This window comes from Neophocaena asiaeorientalis, unplaced genomic scaffold (assembly GCF_003031525.2).
Source record: "Neophocaena asiaeorientalis asiaeorientalis breed wild unplaced genomic scaffold, Neophocaena_asiaeorientalis_V1.1 scaffold438, whole genome shotgun sequence".
In the NCBI taxonomy this organism is placed as follows: Eukaryota; Metazoa; Chordata; class Mammalia; order Artiodactyla; family Phocoenidae; genus Neophocaena; species Neophocaena asiaeorientalis.
Genome location: NW_020173491.1, coordinates 7,523,799 through 7,539,310, shown reverse-complemented (window position 1 = coordinate 7,539,310; position 15,512 = coordinate 7,523,799). Strand labels below are relative to the sequence as shown.

The 15,512-nt window shown below is 54.2% G+C and overlaps 1 protein-coding gene across 2 annotated transcripts in view; it reads right to left on the bottom strand.

Moving 5' to 3' along the window:
• Positions 1 to 31: 31 nt before the first annotated feature.
• DRC7 (dynein regulatory complex subunit 7) overlaps positions 32 to 15,512 on the bottom strand; it is an 18,291-nt gene continuing 2,810 nt past the window's right edge. The window contains exons 4-17 of one of the 2 annotated variants that reach the window (XM_024747479.1): positions 15,274 to 15,468; positions 13,390 to 13,545; positions 12,323 to 12,541; positions 9,732 to 9,860; positions 7,025 to 7,097; positions 6,031 to 6,159; positions 5,713 to 5,841; positions 4,535 to 4,755; positions 3,337 to 3,552; positions 2,507 to 2,617; positions 2,309 to 2,419; positions 1,236 to 1,430; positions 500 to 639; positions 98 to 406 (exon numbers count right to left, since the gene is read on the bottom strand). In XM_024747479.1, the coding sequence (XP_024603247.1) occupies positions 313 to 406; positions 500 to 639; positions 1,236 to 1,430; positions 2,309 to 2,419; positions 2,507 to 2,617; positions 3,337 to 3,552; positions 4,535 to 4,755; positions 5,713 to 5,841; positions 6,031 to 6,159; positions 7,025 to 7,097; positions 9,732 to 9,860; positions 12,323 to 12,541; positions 13,390 to 13,545; positions 15,274 to 15,468 (2,118 nt within the window). In that variant the 3' untranslated portion in view covers positions 98 to 312. Of the gene's footprint in view, positions 407 to 499; positions 640 to 1,235; positions 1,431 to 2,308; positions 2,420 to 2,506; positions 2,618 to 3,336; positions 3,553 to 4,534; positions 4,756 to 5,712; positions 5,842 to 6,030; positions 6,160 to 7,024; positions 7,098 to 9,731; positions 9,861 to 12,322; positions 12,542 to 13,389; positions 13,546 to 15,273; positions 15,469 to 15,512 lie in introns of both variants that reach the window. The other variant, XM_024747480.1, reaches the window with a different exon arrangement.

Genomic DNA, 15,512 nt, shown 5'->3' with positions numbered 1-15,512 from the left:
TAAATAAGCCTTGTAAAGGTGGTCCCAGGCCATAGATAAAGAAGGGAAGGAGAAAAAGGCTGGTGCTGGGGCCTGTGAACCATGAGGTACAAATGGCAAATTACAAGTGTTTATTTACAGGAAAATCAGGAGAAGCAGGAACAGATGGCTGCAGGGAGGTGGTGCAGCAGCGAGGCCAGGCACCCAAGTGGATGGTCATTAGCTGGGCATAGGGAGCACGTGGGCCAGGCTTTGGGGGAGGTTTCTTTCTCTGGCAGCTTCACTGAGGCCTCAGGAGGGGCAAAGGACCACAGGTGTGGGGACTGAGAAGCATCAAACAAAGACTTTCAGTAACTCCACCAGGCGTGGGTCCTTGTAGAGCTTTTCCTCCAGAGCCAGGTACTTCAGTGGGGCCAGCTCCTTGTGTCTGAAATCAGGGGAGGAATGAGAGGTGGTAAAGGCTTACAAAGCTAGTGCTCAAGGCTCCTAGTGGGCCCTCTCAGCTCCTCCGTCTCCTCACCGATTGAGCCGCTGCTCCATGACGCGGATGCGGAACATGGCCTGAGAGCAGTAACTCAGGTACAAGTCTTCATCCTCGGGCGTCAGGGTCACCTGGTTCTCCTGATACCACTGCTGCTGCTTTTGCAGCTCCTGGGTCTCCTGTGGGCACAGGGAAGAGAGAGCAGGAGGGCTGATGACGACTGACTCTTAGCCAGGCTGCAGGCTGAAATCCCTACAAGGGTTGGACCCGCTACCCCTACTGACAGGAGCCAGAGAAGCACAGGCCTGGAACCACTGGAGTCTTGTTTAGAGGGATATCATGTCCACGAGGTTAGAGCGGGGGTCAAGACTGAAAGTCATGTGACTCTGGTCAAGGTACATTTTCAGAGCTTCCAATTTGTTGTCTGCAAAACCCACCCCCCCACCACAGAGCTCTTTGTGAAGCTTAAGAGAATGCGTGGGAACTGTATGGTGTGTACCTGACCAACAGAAATGGGTCAAGGACTAGGAGCTGTTATAAGGCTCCATCCATCCACCCACCGCTCCCTCCCTCCCTCCCTCCCTCCATCCACCCTTCCACCCAATGAACAAGTGTGAGGAAGGACAACTCGGTCATTTGGACACCCCAAGCACTGACATCCTTCCCCTGCCCCGATTAGTCCCTCACAAGTCTGAGATGGTGAGCAAACAGCCCTGGGCCCGTTTTCTGGTTGAGGACGCTGAGGTCCCCTCCCCTGCCAGGGCCCTGGCAGCACCTTTTCAAACCGGGCCTGGATGAGGTTGGCCTTGTCGATGAGCCGCTGCTTGAAGTCACTGAGGCACTCATCTTTGAGGCGCATGGCCTGCCAGCGCGTCAGCTTCTCTCCCGGTGGGAGCTGTGCCAGAAACGGGGCCAGGTAGTCCAGCTGGGCCTCCGCCTGCCACAGGTGCTCCTCGTGCATCATGCGCTCCTGTGGAGAGGGGGCCGGGGGGGGGTCCTCTTCATCAACATGTGACCGCACAAAACCAGGCCTCAAACCCAGAAGTGCTTGAGGCCTCCGAGGGGCCTGTGCTGTCTCTTGTAGCCGCGATTATTGGTAACAGCCAACTCTCGTGTCTTAACGTGAATTCACGTGTCTCTACTTGAGCCCCAGAACACCCAACACTCAGCAGATGCTGAGTAAGTGGTAATAAAGAGTGCTTGTTAATGATGTTAAATCAAAAACTGCTGGTGAGTCCCTTGTTCTCTTCCACCCTGGGGCCTTATCTATGTCCTGTGTTGGCAGCCAGGGGCCAGTGAAGTTGGAGATGTGGGGGCCGATGCCCAGCCCTGGGAGTCTGAGAACCAGACATCTGATGCCCTGTCCTGTCTCGCCAACCTCAACCAATTGGTTAGTGAAGGGGATTTAGAAGCTGGCCTCGAAAACCAAGCTGGGTCTCGCAACCTGAGGCGGTAACGTGAACGGCCTATGCGCAGGGGTCGGATAACTCAGGCCTGAGGCCAGAGTCAGCTGTGAGAGCTACTGGGCCAGGTCGCGACCTCCAGGGGAGCCCCAGGTGGAGGTGGGCACACAAATTTCATTCTTTCCTCGTGCAGTAGAGGTCTTGGCTTGGCCACAGCCCCTGGAAGTGGGGGAGACTTGGCTTGCATCCTGAGTGCTCTTTGGGGTGACGCATGGAAATGGTCAGCTCAGCAGCAAGGACGACCACCACGGTGTCGATAACTTCATCCCCTATAAAGGGCTCTCCGAAAGAATCCCTGATCATTCTCAGCACCCTGGAGGCCAGGGAGTGTGGCTGGGGGAGGGGTCAGGGAAAGCCAGGGCCTGGGCCAGGGAGCAAGGCTCACCATGGCCTCCCGATACTCCTTGCTCTTCTCGTTGCGCTTGGTGTCGTAGATGGAGATGGTCAGCGCGTGCGCCTCCTCCTCTTCCTCCCGAAGCTTCAGGATCTCCAGCACCTGAATTGGGAAGTGGGGGCGGACGTGGTGAAGACACACCCCCACCCCTGCTACCTCCCATCTGCCCACTCTCCCTTGGGACCCGACCTCAAGCTCTGACTCCCAAGCCTGATGCCTGGCCAACTTCTCCTCGTTCTTCAGCTTCATCATGGCCTCGTACTGGTAGAGAAGCTTCTTGGTGTGCTCCATGGGCTCCACCTGGAACAACCACCACAGTGACACGGAGAAGCAGCAATGGCTGGGGTTGTAGGCAGATTCTGGAGCCAGACCTCCTGGGTTCAAATCTTCCCCTGCCATTTTTCTAGCTGTGCAACCTCAAGGAAGTTGCTTAACCTCTCTGGGCCTGTTGCTTTCTTTTCTTTTCTTTTTTTGTGCCGTGGCATGAGGGATCTTAGTTCCCCGACCAGGGATCGAATCTGTACCCCCAGCAGTGGAAGCGCAGCATCCTAACCACTGGGACTGCCAGGGAATTGCCCTCCCTGGGCCTGTTTCTTCATCTATAAAAACACAGCTAATAATAAAAGAGGGACTGGAGACTCAGAGGGGCTAAGGAATGTGCCAGGAGAGTGAGAATCTGAACCAGGAAAACCAGCCCTGTGGAGGTGGTGAGATCTACTCCAGCCTTGGTCCCAGGATCTGCTCTCGCCCAGGACTGCGGCGGCAGGGACAATGAGTAGTGGAGGCCAGCTGGGTTGTCTTTCTTGGTGGAAAAGAGGAAGATTTTCAGAGGCGCTCAAAGAGAAGTATCCCACGTGGGAGCTCTTGATGTTCCCAAGGGGCAGAGATGAATTTCCAGGCTGGGAACCAGGACTTTCTATCCCAGTTCTCCCAAGTTGCTGGGACAGGACAGAGGGCCCCAGGGCTCTCTCCTCACCCCACCCCCACCTGCCCCTGCCCGCCACGGCCCCCAGGCGCACCTCAAAGCTGAGACACATGTCAGGCGTCATGATGATCTTGTTGCCCTTGCTGTCCCCCTCCGTGCGCCACAGGAACTCACGCTTGGAGGCCGTGAGGTGGTCCTCGCGGCAGTGGTAGCGCAGCTGGATGCGCTCATCCAGGATCAGAAACACGCGCTCTGCCACGTCTTCATCCGCAGGCTTCGCAGGGTTGCGGAAGAATCGCTCTGTGATTTTCTGGCAGGCCAGAACATGCATAGGATGGGAGGTGGGAAGGGATTTCTGTGCCTGCCTGACCCGACGACAGGAACAAAGGACACTCAGGGATGCTGGGGTCTGGGGTCATTTGGGGGGTCATGTGGACAGCCCCTCCCAGCTAAACAATGGCTCTCAAGGCCCCAGGGGTTCTCGGTGTCTGGCCACTCCAGCCCTGGATGGTGCTGGATTTCTTCTCTAGCTCCCTCCACAAGATGGGGAGCTCACCACCTTTCCAGGCAGCCTGCTCTATAGCTAGACATCCCTTTCTGCTAGAAAGAGCTTCTTTGCTATTCAGACGTTAAACATAGGTTGCAAATAATTTGTAATATGGAGAAAAAAATCTCACATTTTAATGTTAAGAGGGTGATACAGGAATTCTACCTACACACACACACACACAAATCTTAAGTTAAAAAAGATTCTCAAAACCAAACCTATTAATATGTGGTAATATCTGAGTTGGCATTCTGAGTTATTTTTACTTGTTACATTTTTACATGTTTTCTAAATGTTTAGTCACGAGTGTGGTTTTTTTTTTTTTGCGGTACGCGGGCCTCTCACTGCCACGGCCTCTCCCGTTGCGGAGCACAGGCTCCGGACGCACAGGCTCAGCGGCCATGGCTCACGGGCCCAGCCGCTCCGCGGCATGTGGGATCCTCCCAGACCGGGGCTCGAACCCGTGTCCCCTGCATTGGCAGGTGGACCCTCAACCACTGCGCCACCAGGGAAGCCCACGCGTGTGTATTTTTTTATACCAGTAAGGAAATAATACCTCCCTGGCCTAGCGGCCGAGGGCACCGTCTGGCATCAGTCAGACCTGAGACTGTGTGTTTGGTAAAACTGGAAAGGTCGCTCAGTAAAGAAGTTTCCCCGGAGGGAGTCAGGGCTGTTCCCCTCCAGGGGTAATCTTGGCCCACCAGAGGGAGTGGGCACCCTGTCCCCAGTCCCAGCGAGTGCTCACCACCACGGGCCGGGGGTTTGACTCTGCACTGTTCAGAGCCAACTTCTTGGTCCGGGGCCCGAAATTGACATGGCGGTAGGAGAGGAGGTCGGGCCGCCCTTGGTAGTACTCTGTCATTGTCCTGGGCGTCTCCTCCCGTTTGATCAGGCCGTCCACGCGGACCTTTTCATAAAACTCCATGACGCGGTCCATCTCGGGTTGCATGGACGTGTATGAGTGCACTGCCGGGGGAGGGGCCGCGGAGAGGGCTGGCTGAGCACTAGGAGCTCTGGCCCCTGGCTTGATAACCCAGCCCCTGGCCCCAGGGAGAAGCGTTAGTACGTAACCAGTGTCCCAGCGCTGGGTATTCAGGCTGCTTCCAACTTTTTTGCTATGATCAACACCATGATGAACATCTGCAGTTTGCATTTTTTGTCCTTGCCTGCTCTTTGCTGAGCAGTAGAACTGCTGGTCAAAAAGCCTACATATTTTAAAGCTATTATTGATTGTTTTGCCCAACTGCTCTCCAGAAAAGTTGCGCCAGTTTGCTGTCATACCAGCAGTGACAGGGATTCACTTGCTCACACCTGGTAGGACCATTTTTTTTCATCTTTGCCAACATAAGCGTTGTAAGATGGTCCCTTATTGATTTAGTTTCTTTCTTTCTTTTTTTTAAATTTCAACCACCAAGCAAGGACGGTCATGATTTTAGATGTATATTGACCCTATGTTTTTCTTTTGTGAATTCTTGGATCAGGTTGTTAATTCCCAAGACGTGTTCTTCCCTCCCTTCCCAGCCTCCCAGGCTCGTGGCCGTGTCTGCACCTCCATACTTCTGCCCTCTGCATCAGTCTTGGGGGACACTTGTTGGTTTTCTTGCTCAGCATCCTAACCCCTGTAAATGTGGCCCCCACTGGGTGCCCGATCCCAGCCACAGCATAGGCTGCGGCCCTGCTTTGCCTTTCCTGGAAGAAACCTGTCAACGTTTCCTCGGATTTTCTGTGTTTCCCCTTACCTCCCACGTGTCTGCTTTGCCTAGGGAGGAAGAGACCCTTTCTGTTGCTTGCCGCCCACGAACCCTGTCAATGCGTGGATACTGGTTCCTCCCACTACATGCCAGCTGCATGGAGGCTGCTCTAAGGAGCACGTGAGGCCCCCAACCTGGGCACATAGCTGGCCTAGCAGTGGGGTCTACGCACCACGCAGAGCCTGGGGGTGGCCCGGCTTGAAGTAGTCGATGTTCAGGCCCGTGACCTTGTTTATGTGCTTCAGCTCCAGCATATCCTCCCGGTTCTGGAACCACTCCTTTATCTCCAAAATCTTGGTACCTGTAGGCCCCAATGCGTGCTTGAAGCAGCCAGGCCAGCTCCCTCAGCCTCCATCCCACCGCTCCCAGCACACGGAGGCCAGCAGGGCCCACACTCACACCAAGAGAGGGGCAGTGACATGACGGAGGTCATGTGACATGTTGGGGGACCCAGCTCTCCTGCTCCCCGCGGCCAGGGCTGCCCCCTTACACTCCAAGTCCTCGTAGGTGGTAAGGCGGCGCACGAGGCCGTTGTTGTTGAGGTACGGGGCCCACTTCTCCAGCCTTGCCCTCTTGTACTGTATCACCTTCTTCCCGTTTGGGCAGCGGGTCTCGAACGCTGCAGACACAGAGTGGGCTGGGGTCCTTCCTCCCCAGATTGGGGGAAGGGAGGGCCAGCTCCCCCAGCCCCCCAGCCACTCGTCAGCCTCTGTGCACTGTGCTGTCTGCAAGGCTCCTCCAGCCCTCAAACCTGCTCCACGGAGGCACAGGAAGAGTCACCAGGGGTGGCTCCTGCCCTGGAGGAGATCTCAGCTTGAGCCTGACCACACCACACTCTCACTGCCAGGCCTTGGCTGGAAACACCATCCCCTCCTGCCCTTACTGGGCTGACTTCTTCTGATCCCTTAAAACTTAGTTCCCATGACCTCTCCTCCCAGAAGCCCTTTCTGCCCCCCACCCTAGCCTCCAACCCCCTGGGTTCGCAGGACACCCTCTTTAGCCCTTCCTACCCTGTTGGGATGGCCTGGGCCCTCCCCATGGGTCTAGGCACTCCCCCACGGGAACCTCAGCAGCCAGCAGAGGTTGGCATGGGGCACAAGCGTGCCTGTCCCCCTGCTTTCCCTGCCTGCCCCTTTTTGGTCCTGAGACCCCCTGTGCCCTCTGGGTACTGTGCACAGTCTCCTCCTGGCAGAGTGGGGTGAGGGATGGGAACAGCTGTGTCCTGGTCCTCGGTCCTCCATCACCGGCCACACTCCATCATCCTGGCTGGGTTAACTGAGCCCTGTCCTGTATGCCACACTGGGGTCAGGCCCCAGGCTGCAGAGCTGAGTGCGTATGTTGAGAGGGAAGAAATGAAGAGGTTGCAGCAGAAAGCAGGCCATGGGGGCGGAAATGAGGGACCAAGGCAGCCTCTGCTGGTATCCCCCTGTCTAGTTGTTGCCACAGACATCCCCAGAAGCCCAGAAACAGTGAAAGTGCAATACCTTCTGGGGAGATCTCAATCTGCTCCACCCACGAGCACGGCATGTCGAAGCTCTTATCCTCATCCTCCTTGCCCTGTTGGGAGAAGTGGGGGTGGGGTGGTGGTTCTGATCAGGGCTGGGCCGTGGACCCGGAGTTACGGTCAGAGCCTCTGCCTCATCCCCCAGGGCCAAGCTGGGGTGGCTCGTCAGCTCCCCCAGGGGAGCCCAGAGGTCTCGAGCAGTTCTGACCTGGCTTGACCCAAGACAGGGGGGAGAGAGGAGGAGTCAGCTCCTCCCTGTACCCACCTGGTGCCCAGCGAGGACAGCAACACCCTGCCCTGCATGCCCCACCTTCCCTCTGTCAACAGAGGCACGAGGAAAGCCACAGGCCCTTCATTAAAACTGAGGCTCAGGCTTCCCTGGTGGCGCAGTGGTTGAGAGTCTGCCTGCCAGTGCAGGGGACGCGGGTTCGAGCCCTGGTCTGGGAGGATCACACATGCCGCGGAGCAACTGGGCCCGTGAGCCACAACTACTGAGCCTGCGTGTCTGGAGCCTGTGCTCCGCAACAAGAGAGGCCGCGATAGTGAGAGGCCCGCGCACCACGATGAAGAGTGGCCCCCACTTGCCGCAACTAGAGAAAGCCCTCGTACAGAAACGAAGACCCAACACAGCCATAAATAAATAAATAAAATTAAAAAAACAAACAAACAAACTGAGACTCAAAGCAGTTAAGGGACTTGCCCAGGACCCCTAAGCCTCAGATTTCTAACTGTAAACTGAACCCTTTGGGAGGATTGACTGATAAAGGTACATAAGGGTTTGGGACACTGCCTGGCTGCCCTTATTATTTTTTTTCTTTTTGAGCCTAGTTTCCCCATCTGGCAAATAAGGCCTGGTCTAGACAAATGGTCCTCAGGTTAGGTAACCACAGAAACTTGGATGAGATTTTCTCAATTTAGAACTTTTCTCCCCACCAAATTGCTCAGACCTCTGATGCCTGCTCAGCTGATCTGTTCACATTTTGAGGTCAGCAGGGGGCGCCAGTGCCCCAGGATTTACTGCACAGGGGAGGAGGCTCTCTGGTCTCCGGACATGAGGACGCTGGCAACACTCAACACCATGTGCAGGTGGGTCTACACAGCTATGCCAAGCACATCACACCAGTGGTCTCACTTTGTCCTCAAGCAGTCCCAGGAGGTAGAACAGAACCACCTTTGAGAACCCAGACTTGGGAGCCAGACTGTCAAATCCCAGGTTCAAATCCCAGTTCTGTCACTTACTGCCTGTGTAACTTTGGGTACGTTACTTCACCCCTCTGTGTGTAAGTCTTCCTATCAGTAAAATGGGACATGATAATACTAGTACCCACCTCGCCGGGTAGTTGTGAAGACTTAGACAAGTTAATTTAAGTTAAGCACCTACTGGCACTGAGAAAGGGGCATATGCGTGTTACCTATGGGCTGAATTGTGTACCCTCAAAATTCACATGTCCTAACACCCAGCACCCCAGAATGTGACTATATTTGGAGATAGGATCTTTTTTTTCTATTTTTTTTTAATAAACATTTGTTTTTGGCAGCATTGCTGCGTGCGGGCTGTTGCGGCGAGCAGGGGCTACTCTTCGCTGTGGTGCACAGGCTTCTCCTTGCAGTGGCCTCTCTTGTTGTGGAGCACAGGCTCTAGGTGCGCGGGCTTCAGCAGTTGTGGCACACGGGCTTAGCTGCTCTGTGGCATGTGGGATCTTCCCGGACCAGGTCTCAAACCTGTGTCCCCTGCATCTCCAGGAAGTCCCTGGAGATAGGATCTTTAAAGAGGTAATTAAGTTAAACTAAGGTCATTAGGTTGGGCCCTAATCCAATACGACTGGTGTCCTTATAAGAAGAGGAGATTAAAACACAGACACGCACAGAGGGAAGAGGCTGAGGACACAGGGAGAAGGTACCATCTACAAGCCAAGGAGAAACCAACCCTGCCAACACCTTGACTTCCAGTCTCCAGGGCTGTGAGAAAATAAATTCCTATTGCTTAAGCCACCCAGTCTGTGGTACTTTGTTTTGGCAATTCTAGCAAATGAATACGTCACTTACTACTACCATGAATGTAACCAACCCACTCCCCCATTTCACATGCAGACGCTGAAACTGAAGCTTCCAACATTTAGGAAGTTTGCCCAAGATGTCAGAGCCAATAGTGAAGGCCTCCGGACTCCTGACTTCCACGCACAGGGCCTCATGCAGACCTGCCTGACGGCCCCTGACTAGGAGATCAGAGATGACAAGGCCAATGACCTTCAGAAGGGCTGACTGGATGGACAAGAAAGGCCTGGAAGTGTGTGTGGAGGATCATGGTGACCACGCAGGAAAGGCCTGGATGTGAGGAATGGCTGGCCCTGGGGCTCCCCTGGCTTGTGGAGAGGGTCTTATCGCCCTCCTCCAAGGGGCATGTTCGCTAGGCGCAGGGCAACCCCTGAATGCAAGTCCCAGCCCTCCCCTGCACCACTGGGGGGTCCTGGGCAGGTCACTGGACCTGTCTGGGCCTCAGTCTGCCCATCTGTAAAACGAGGGCATGGCCCAGGCCCTTCTGCTTTGAGGAATCTATAATTGGTCTATGTGGACTGCCCCCCACGCCATACCCATACACGTGGCGGGGACATGTGTCAGGCTGGCCCGAAGCAAGACAGGTTGTCAAGTCCCCTCTACTCCCCGGCCTCCACCCCTCAGAGGCTCACCAGATTTTCCGCATCATCGTCATCGTTCGTCCCGTCGTCCTCCTCCTCAGTCAGGGACAGGAGAGGCTTGTCGGTCTCCAAGAGCAGGTACTCCCACCTCACAGGGTCTCCCAGGTCAAAGACCAGGTCCTGGTGGAGGAAGGGATCGCTGAGAGCCCTCCACAGTTGCCATGCCCCCTCCTGCTCCATGGGGGGCAGGGAACAGCCATGCCCAGGGGGAGAAGGCACCAGGCTGGGTCTCAGGGGGGTAGAATGTGGCTCCAGGCCGCCTCTGAGCGTCCACACCGGCCCTTCTCATCCCCACAGGGAGACCGAGGCCCCAGGGGGGCTGAGACTCCCTTCCTGTGTTGGTCTCTGTGAGAGACTTGGAAACTCTCTGGCCTGGGATGGCCTGGATGTGGAGGTCAGTCTACATTGTCGGGGGAGAGCGGCACCCGGGCAGTGTTTAGAGCAAACGCAAGCCAGAGAGATTGTACAGGCAGGGAAATGGCAGGTTCATCGTTCTCACCCCGTGCCAGCAGGAAGGGAACTAGACATGCACACAGAAGAGGGAAGTGCGAATTTCTCTTCCCTGGTGTGGGTCCTTCACCTATTTTCAGTCCAGCCCACCTGAGCCTGGGCTCACCTGCCGAATAACTCCCAGCAGGTGGGGAGCACCATATCCCCGTCTACCTCCCCGGGGTGGTGTGCCCCCGCTCCCAACTCCAAGATGGAAGCTGCCCACAATGGTTTCAAGATGAAGCTCCCCCGACACCAGTCCTAATGCTATAGTCCTCACTGTCCTGAGTCCTGGAGGGCTCTGCTGGGAGGTGGGAGGGGTACACGATGGGGGAGGGTAGTGAGGGAAAGAACTGCTTGTAGATTTAACAGCCAATAGTCCAGGCTTCGTGGAGAGGAATCAAATTACACAGACGTTTGAATTTCTTAAAATCATGTCCTCTGTTCTGTCACTTTTTTTTTTTGGCTGCACCGTGTGGCTTGTGGGATCTTAGTTCCCCAACCAGGGATTGAACCTGGGCCCTCAGTAATGAAAGCTCGGAGTCCCAACCACTGGACAGCCAGGGAATTCCCCATTCTGTCACTTTTGTAAGTAGTAAGCGGTAGTTAGATGTTTTGCTGCTTTATCTTAAAGTTCTATCTCTATAGGAAAAGCATAAACGAAGGGACAACTATGACATCCCAGTCTCTGCATGGTGCCTCACTCCAAGGCCATTTCAGGGTTCTTTGAAGGGGACTTCCCTGGTGGTCCAGTGATTAAGACTCTGCGCTTCCAATGACGGGGGTGCAGTTTCAATCCGTGGTCAGGGAACTAAGATCCCACATGCCACGTGGCGTGGCCAAAAAATAGGAAGAAAAAAAATCAAGGTTCTTTGAAGGAACAAAGCAACCGCTCCTGTGCTCATGGGGCAGTAAAAGTGACAGCCAGTGTCACGGTCTCTTTCTTCGTGCCCTCACTTGGTGATGCAGTACTGCCCCTCTGGCCTCACTTTCCCACCAGGCCACCCTTCCATTTTCATCTCATAACTTCTATTATCCCTGATATAAATTTCCTCCACCTGGCACTGGTACAGGGTGTGCTGGGGGGAGGCTGAAGGAACTTCCACCCAGAAGAGGGCCAAAGGAGGACTGCAGCGGCCTGCGAAGGAAGGCTCTGACCACCGTGGCGGCTATGAGCTTGGGCTCTGGGGGAGGTGGTCTGGGCTCTGCCCCATCTGTGTGGTGAGGAAGACGTTCTTTCTCTAAAATGACAGTAACGCTAGCTAACCTTTACTGAACAGCATGGGATTATTCTAAGCACCTACCGAATGTTATTTTCCACAACCCTGTGAGGTCATTGAGGACCGAGCCACCCTGGACTCAGGGGCTCAGGGAGGCTGGGGGCTGGCTGTGTCTCCTTTGCTGAAGGCAGGTGCATCTGAACGTGTATCAAATCTGCCCGCCTCCCACACGGGGGCGACAGCAGTCCCTTGGAGATGTTCACTTCGGTATAGGTGGCGAGGGGCCCAGGACCTACCTTTGGGAAACTGGCCTGGTTGTAAATGGAGGACCTTGGAAATAACAAAAGAGCACAGGACTTGGTGCCTGGAGCCTGTCTCTCTTTTTATTTGCATACAGCTCAATGAATTTCCATAAATTGGGTGCACCCAGGTTCCCTGCCCCCGGATCAAGAAACAGAACATTGTCCGGACCCCAGAAAGTCCCCTGGTATCCAGCTACAACCTCCCTCCAACTGTGTGCACGTATTTTCAACTTCTCTAAATGGCACTGAGTTTTTTATACATACGTATGTATGGAAATTCATTGAGCTGGACGTGTAGGATGAGTGCACTTTCCTGCATGTGTATTGCACTTCAATACAACATTTAAAAAATCAGATGAACTAACAATCCACATTTTATAAGAATATACAAACCAAAAGAGCGACAATAATCGTATTGAAACGATTATGTATGGGCAAAGGAGTGGGCCCTGGGCACTCAGCTACAGGGAAAGTCCAAAGCCCTCTTGGCCTGGTGGCCAGATCTCCCCACAGGTCACACCTGCCTTCACCCCACTGTGCCAGCCATACCCGCCCAGGCCCCGCCCAGCACCTTGCAGCAGTTCCAACAGTCCTGCATGTTGACCCAGTAGTTCTTGTGGTTCCAGAGGCTCTCTATTCCCAGGAAGTGGTCGTCTTGGGTGCTGTAGCTGCGTGCAGTGAACGGGTCAATGAAAAAGCTCTCGGGCACCTCGCGTTTCCCCGACAACACCAGGACCCAGGAGTGTACCCGCAGGCCATGCAGGGGGTCGGTCTTTGCACTCTCCTGCTCCTGCATGGAAAAGGTGGGTGACCATGAGCCAGATGGATGGGAAGGGGGCCATCAGGGGCCCAAACATCTCCCTGGGGCTGGGGAACTGGCGAGAGAACTGAATGCTGATCCACACCGCACTGTTGGCTGGCTTTGTGGCCTTAGGGACATCACCCCACCTCTGAACCCATCTTCTTATCAATAAAATGGGAGGATCTGACTCGACCTGTGGTTTACAAACTTGACCTTTTAGAGCTCTAGGGTATCTGGGATTTACTGTCTTTCCATGTTGTGATTCTGGGTGAGATTTCATCCAAAGAAAGATAGAGGGACACCATGTGGCTTCATTGTCTGCATCCCTCTGGGCAAAGGGTCACTGTTCATTATTCATTATTGCATCCCCAGGGCCCGGACCAGAGTAGACCCTCAATAAATACTATATGGAAGGAAAGGAAAGAAGGGAGGGAGGAAAAATAGGTGAGAGGAATGATGAGAGTGTGGGTGGATAGAAGGAGAGATTGGAGGATGGATGGATGGAAGGAAGGATGGGAGAATGGACGTAGAGTGTATGTAGGTAAATCTTCAGTGAGAGTCTGAACAAGGACACCAGAACTGCACAGCATAAAATGAGTTGCTTCAGGTGGCAGAGCTGTCTGATGTTAGAACTCTGTCACCAGAAGCTGGCTGACTACACTGGGGATTCCCACAAGGCCGGGCAGAGATGGGGGGTGGTGGAAGGTTGGAGGAGGGGATTTGGACCTGGGGGCCCATAAACACTCCCTTCGTGATCCGTGTCTGTTTCCCCATTCCCAGCAACTCTCCCTCTGGAGCTGAGTTCAAGGGTTGAGGGCTGAGGATGGCGGACCCACCGCGAGGCGCTCCCCCTGCTTCAGCCGCTTCTCCTCCTCGGCCTTGACTCCCTCCTGCCTTTTAATCTCCTGCTCCCGCTCAAACCTGCTTGTCAGGTCCCTGGGCGGTTTGACGGCGTACTTCTTAGGTGGTGCCTTTTCCTCCTCCTTGACCACCTGTCACCCAACAAGAGAAAAAGGGTCAGCAGCCATCAGTGGCCCGCCTGCACAGCTGCTCCCGGAGCCTGCTGGCTTTCTGACCCTGAACGTAGAAAGAGCCTCAGCTCCAGACCTGTGACCATGGGCCAGTCCTCCCACTTCCCTACCCACAGGCTCTTCTGTAAAAGTCACTGAGAATAATGAGAACATTTTCCCCAGGGTTATTCTGACAAGTAAAGACAGGAAAATGTCCGTCTGAGCTGCCCATCCGGGCAGGAGCTCAGGAAATGCGATTTCCCCTCTTCATTCCCCACGGCCTAGACTAGCTACAATCTGGATCTGATCTAGAAAGTGGGGCAAATTGCCTGGAGTCAGATTTTCCAGATTTTGTCACTGCAGGATTTCATATGTTGACTTGAAGTGAGAGTTTACTGGGCTAGGAAAGAGAACAAAGCCTTCGTGCGTGTGCGTTTGTGGGTGTGTGTGTGTGTTTTTGTATTTGTATACGAGCGCACACACGTATACAAATGTGTGCTAGGTGACAAGAAAAATGTCCAGGAAAGGACACCACAGAGGCTGCATAAGGGGGCCTATTATGAGGAAGAAACAGTGAATCTCCGTGGTTTAGAGTCAGACAGACTGGGCCTTAGCTCCCAGGTCCCCATTTACCAGCTATGTGACTTCGGTCACAAAAATTGTTTCATCTCGACACACTCATATGTAAAAGAGAAGTGATAACTCCTACCACGCAGCACTATTGAGAGGAGCAACCAAGTCAATGGACATGTGAGTTGTTTATAGACTGGAACGCTCTCAGCATCCATTAGCTATTGATATCATTTTCATAATTAAAATTTGGGCTAAAAGGCCCGTATGTGAGTTCTCAGGCCTTTGGAGCCAAAAGCAGTGAAGGAGCTTTTTTGTTCCATCTTTCCCGGGGAGGTGGCCCTGAGAGAGCAGGCAGGGCTCTCACCTGGTACCTCCCCCTCCTTCTCCACCAGACTGCAGCCCCGGGGGCCCCAGGTGCTCACACAGGTGTAACACAGGTGCGTGTGCATCATGCCGGATGCCCCAGGTCCCTGGATCCTCTGCCCTGAGCTGCAGACACCCACTGGGTCTTGACCCTGACCACAGAGTCCTGGAATCAATCCAGCTCATGAAAAGCATTTCCTGCCAGTAGTATGGCTATTTTCCAAATGCAAAGAGATGCTTTTATGATTCCCACAGTTAAATTCACTTAAGAGTGTTGTGTTCACAGCAGCCTCGGGTCATTATGGTGCTCTCAGAACGGATATAAAAACACAACCACCAGCTGCTGGAGGGCTGGTGAATTTTGTACTGTTAAGAGGTCCTTTTTACCTGGGAGGGGGAAATAAAAAGAAGTAAACGTCTGTCTGTTTGTCTGCATTTTCCTTATATGAAAATGGCTGGATGGATTTTTATCAAATGCATAGGATAAATTTGGAAGAATTTGGCTTAAGGTATCAGCGATACGGCAATCACAAATGCGGGGAACACAGTAGCCGAAACTGAGTTACAACAAGGGGAGAGGAGCAGCCAGTATGGAGAAATGGGCTATGTGCATTAAGATGCCAAAGATGGAGAAACCATCAGTGGTTTGAAATATGAACTCCTGAAGGGCTGCCTGGTGATGGGGCCGGGGCAGGGGCGGAAGTGGCAGGGACAGGTGGCTTTAAGGGTGGCGTGTCTTGCGTGATGCTGAGGGCAGCATAAGCCCGGCCGCACCTCCTTGGGCTTCATGGTGAGTGGGCACACCTCCCGAGTCAGGTCCATGTGGCACAGGTCCTGCGAGCCATAGCCGTAGACGCAGTAGGCATCGTAGCCGGCGCCGAGGAGCATGGAGCAGAGCAGCGTGCTGAAGTCAAAGCAGTTGCCCTCCTGGTACTTGAGCACCATGGTCGAGGAGTACAGGTAGGAGGGCTGGGCACAGCGAGCTGGTCAGCATAGCCACCCGGTTGCCCCCA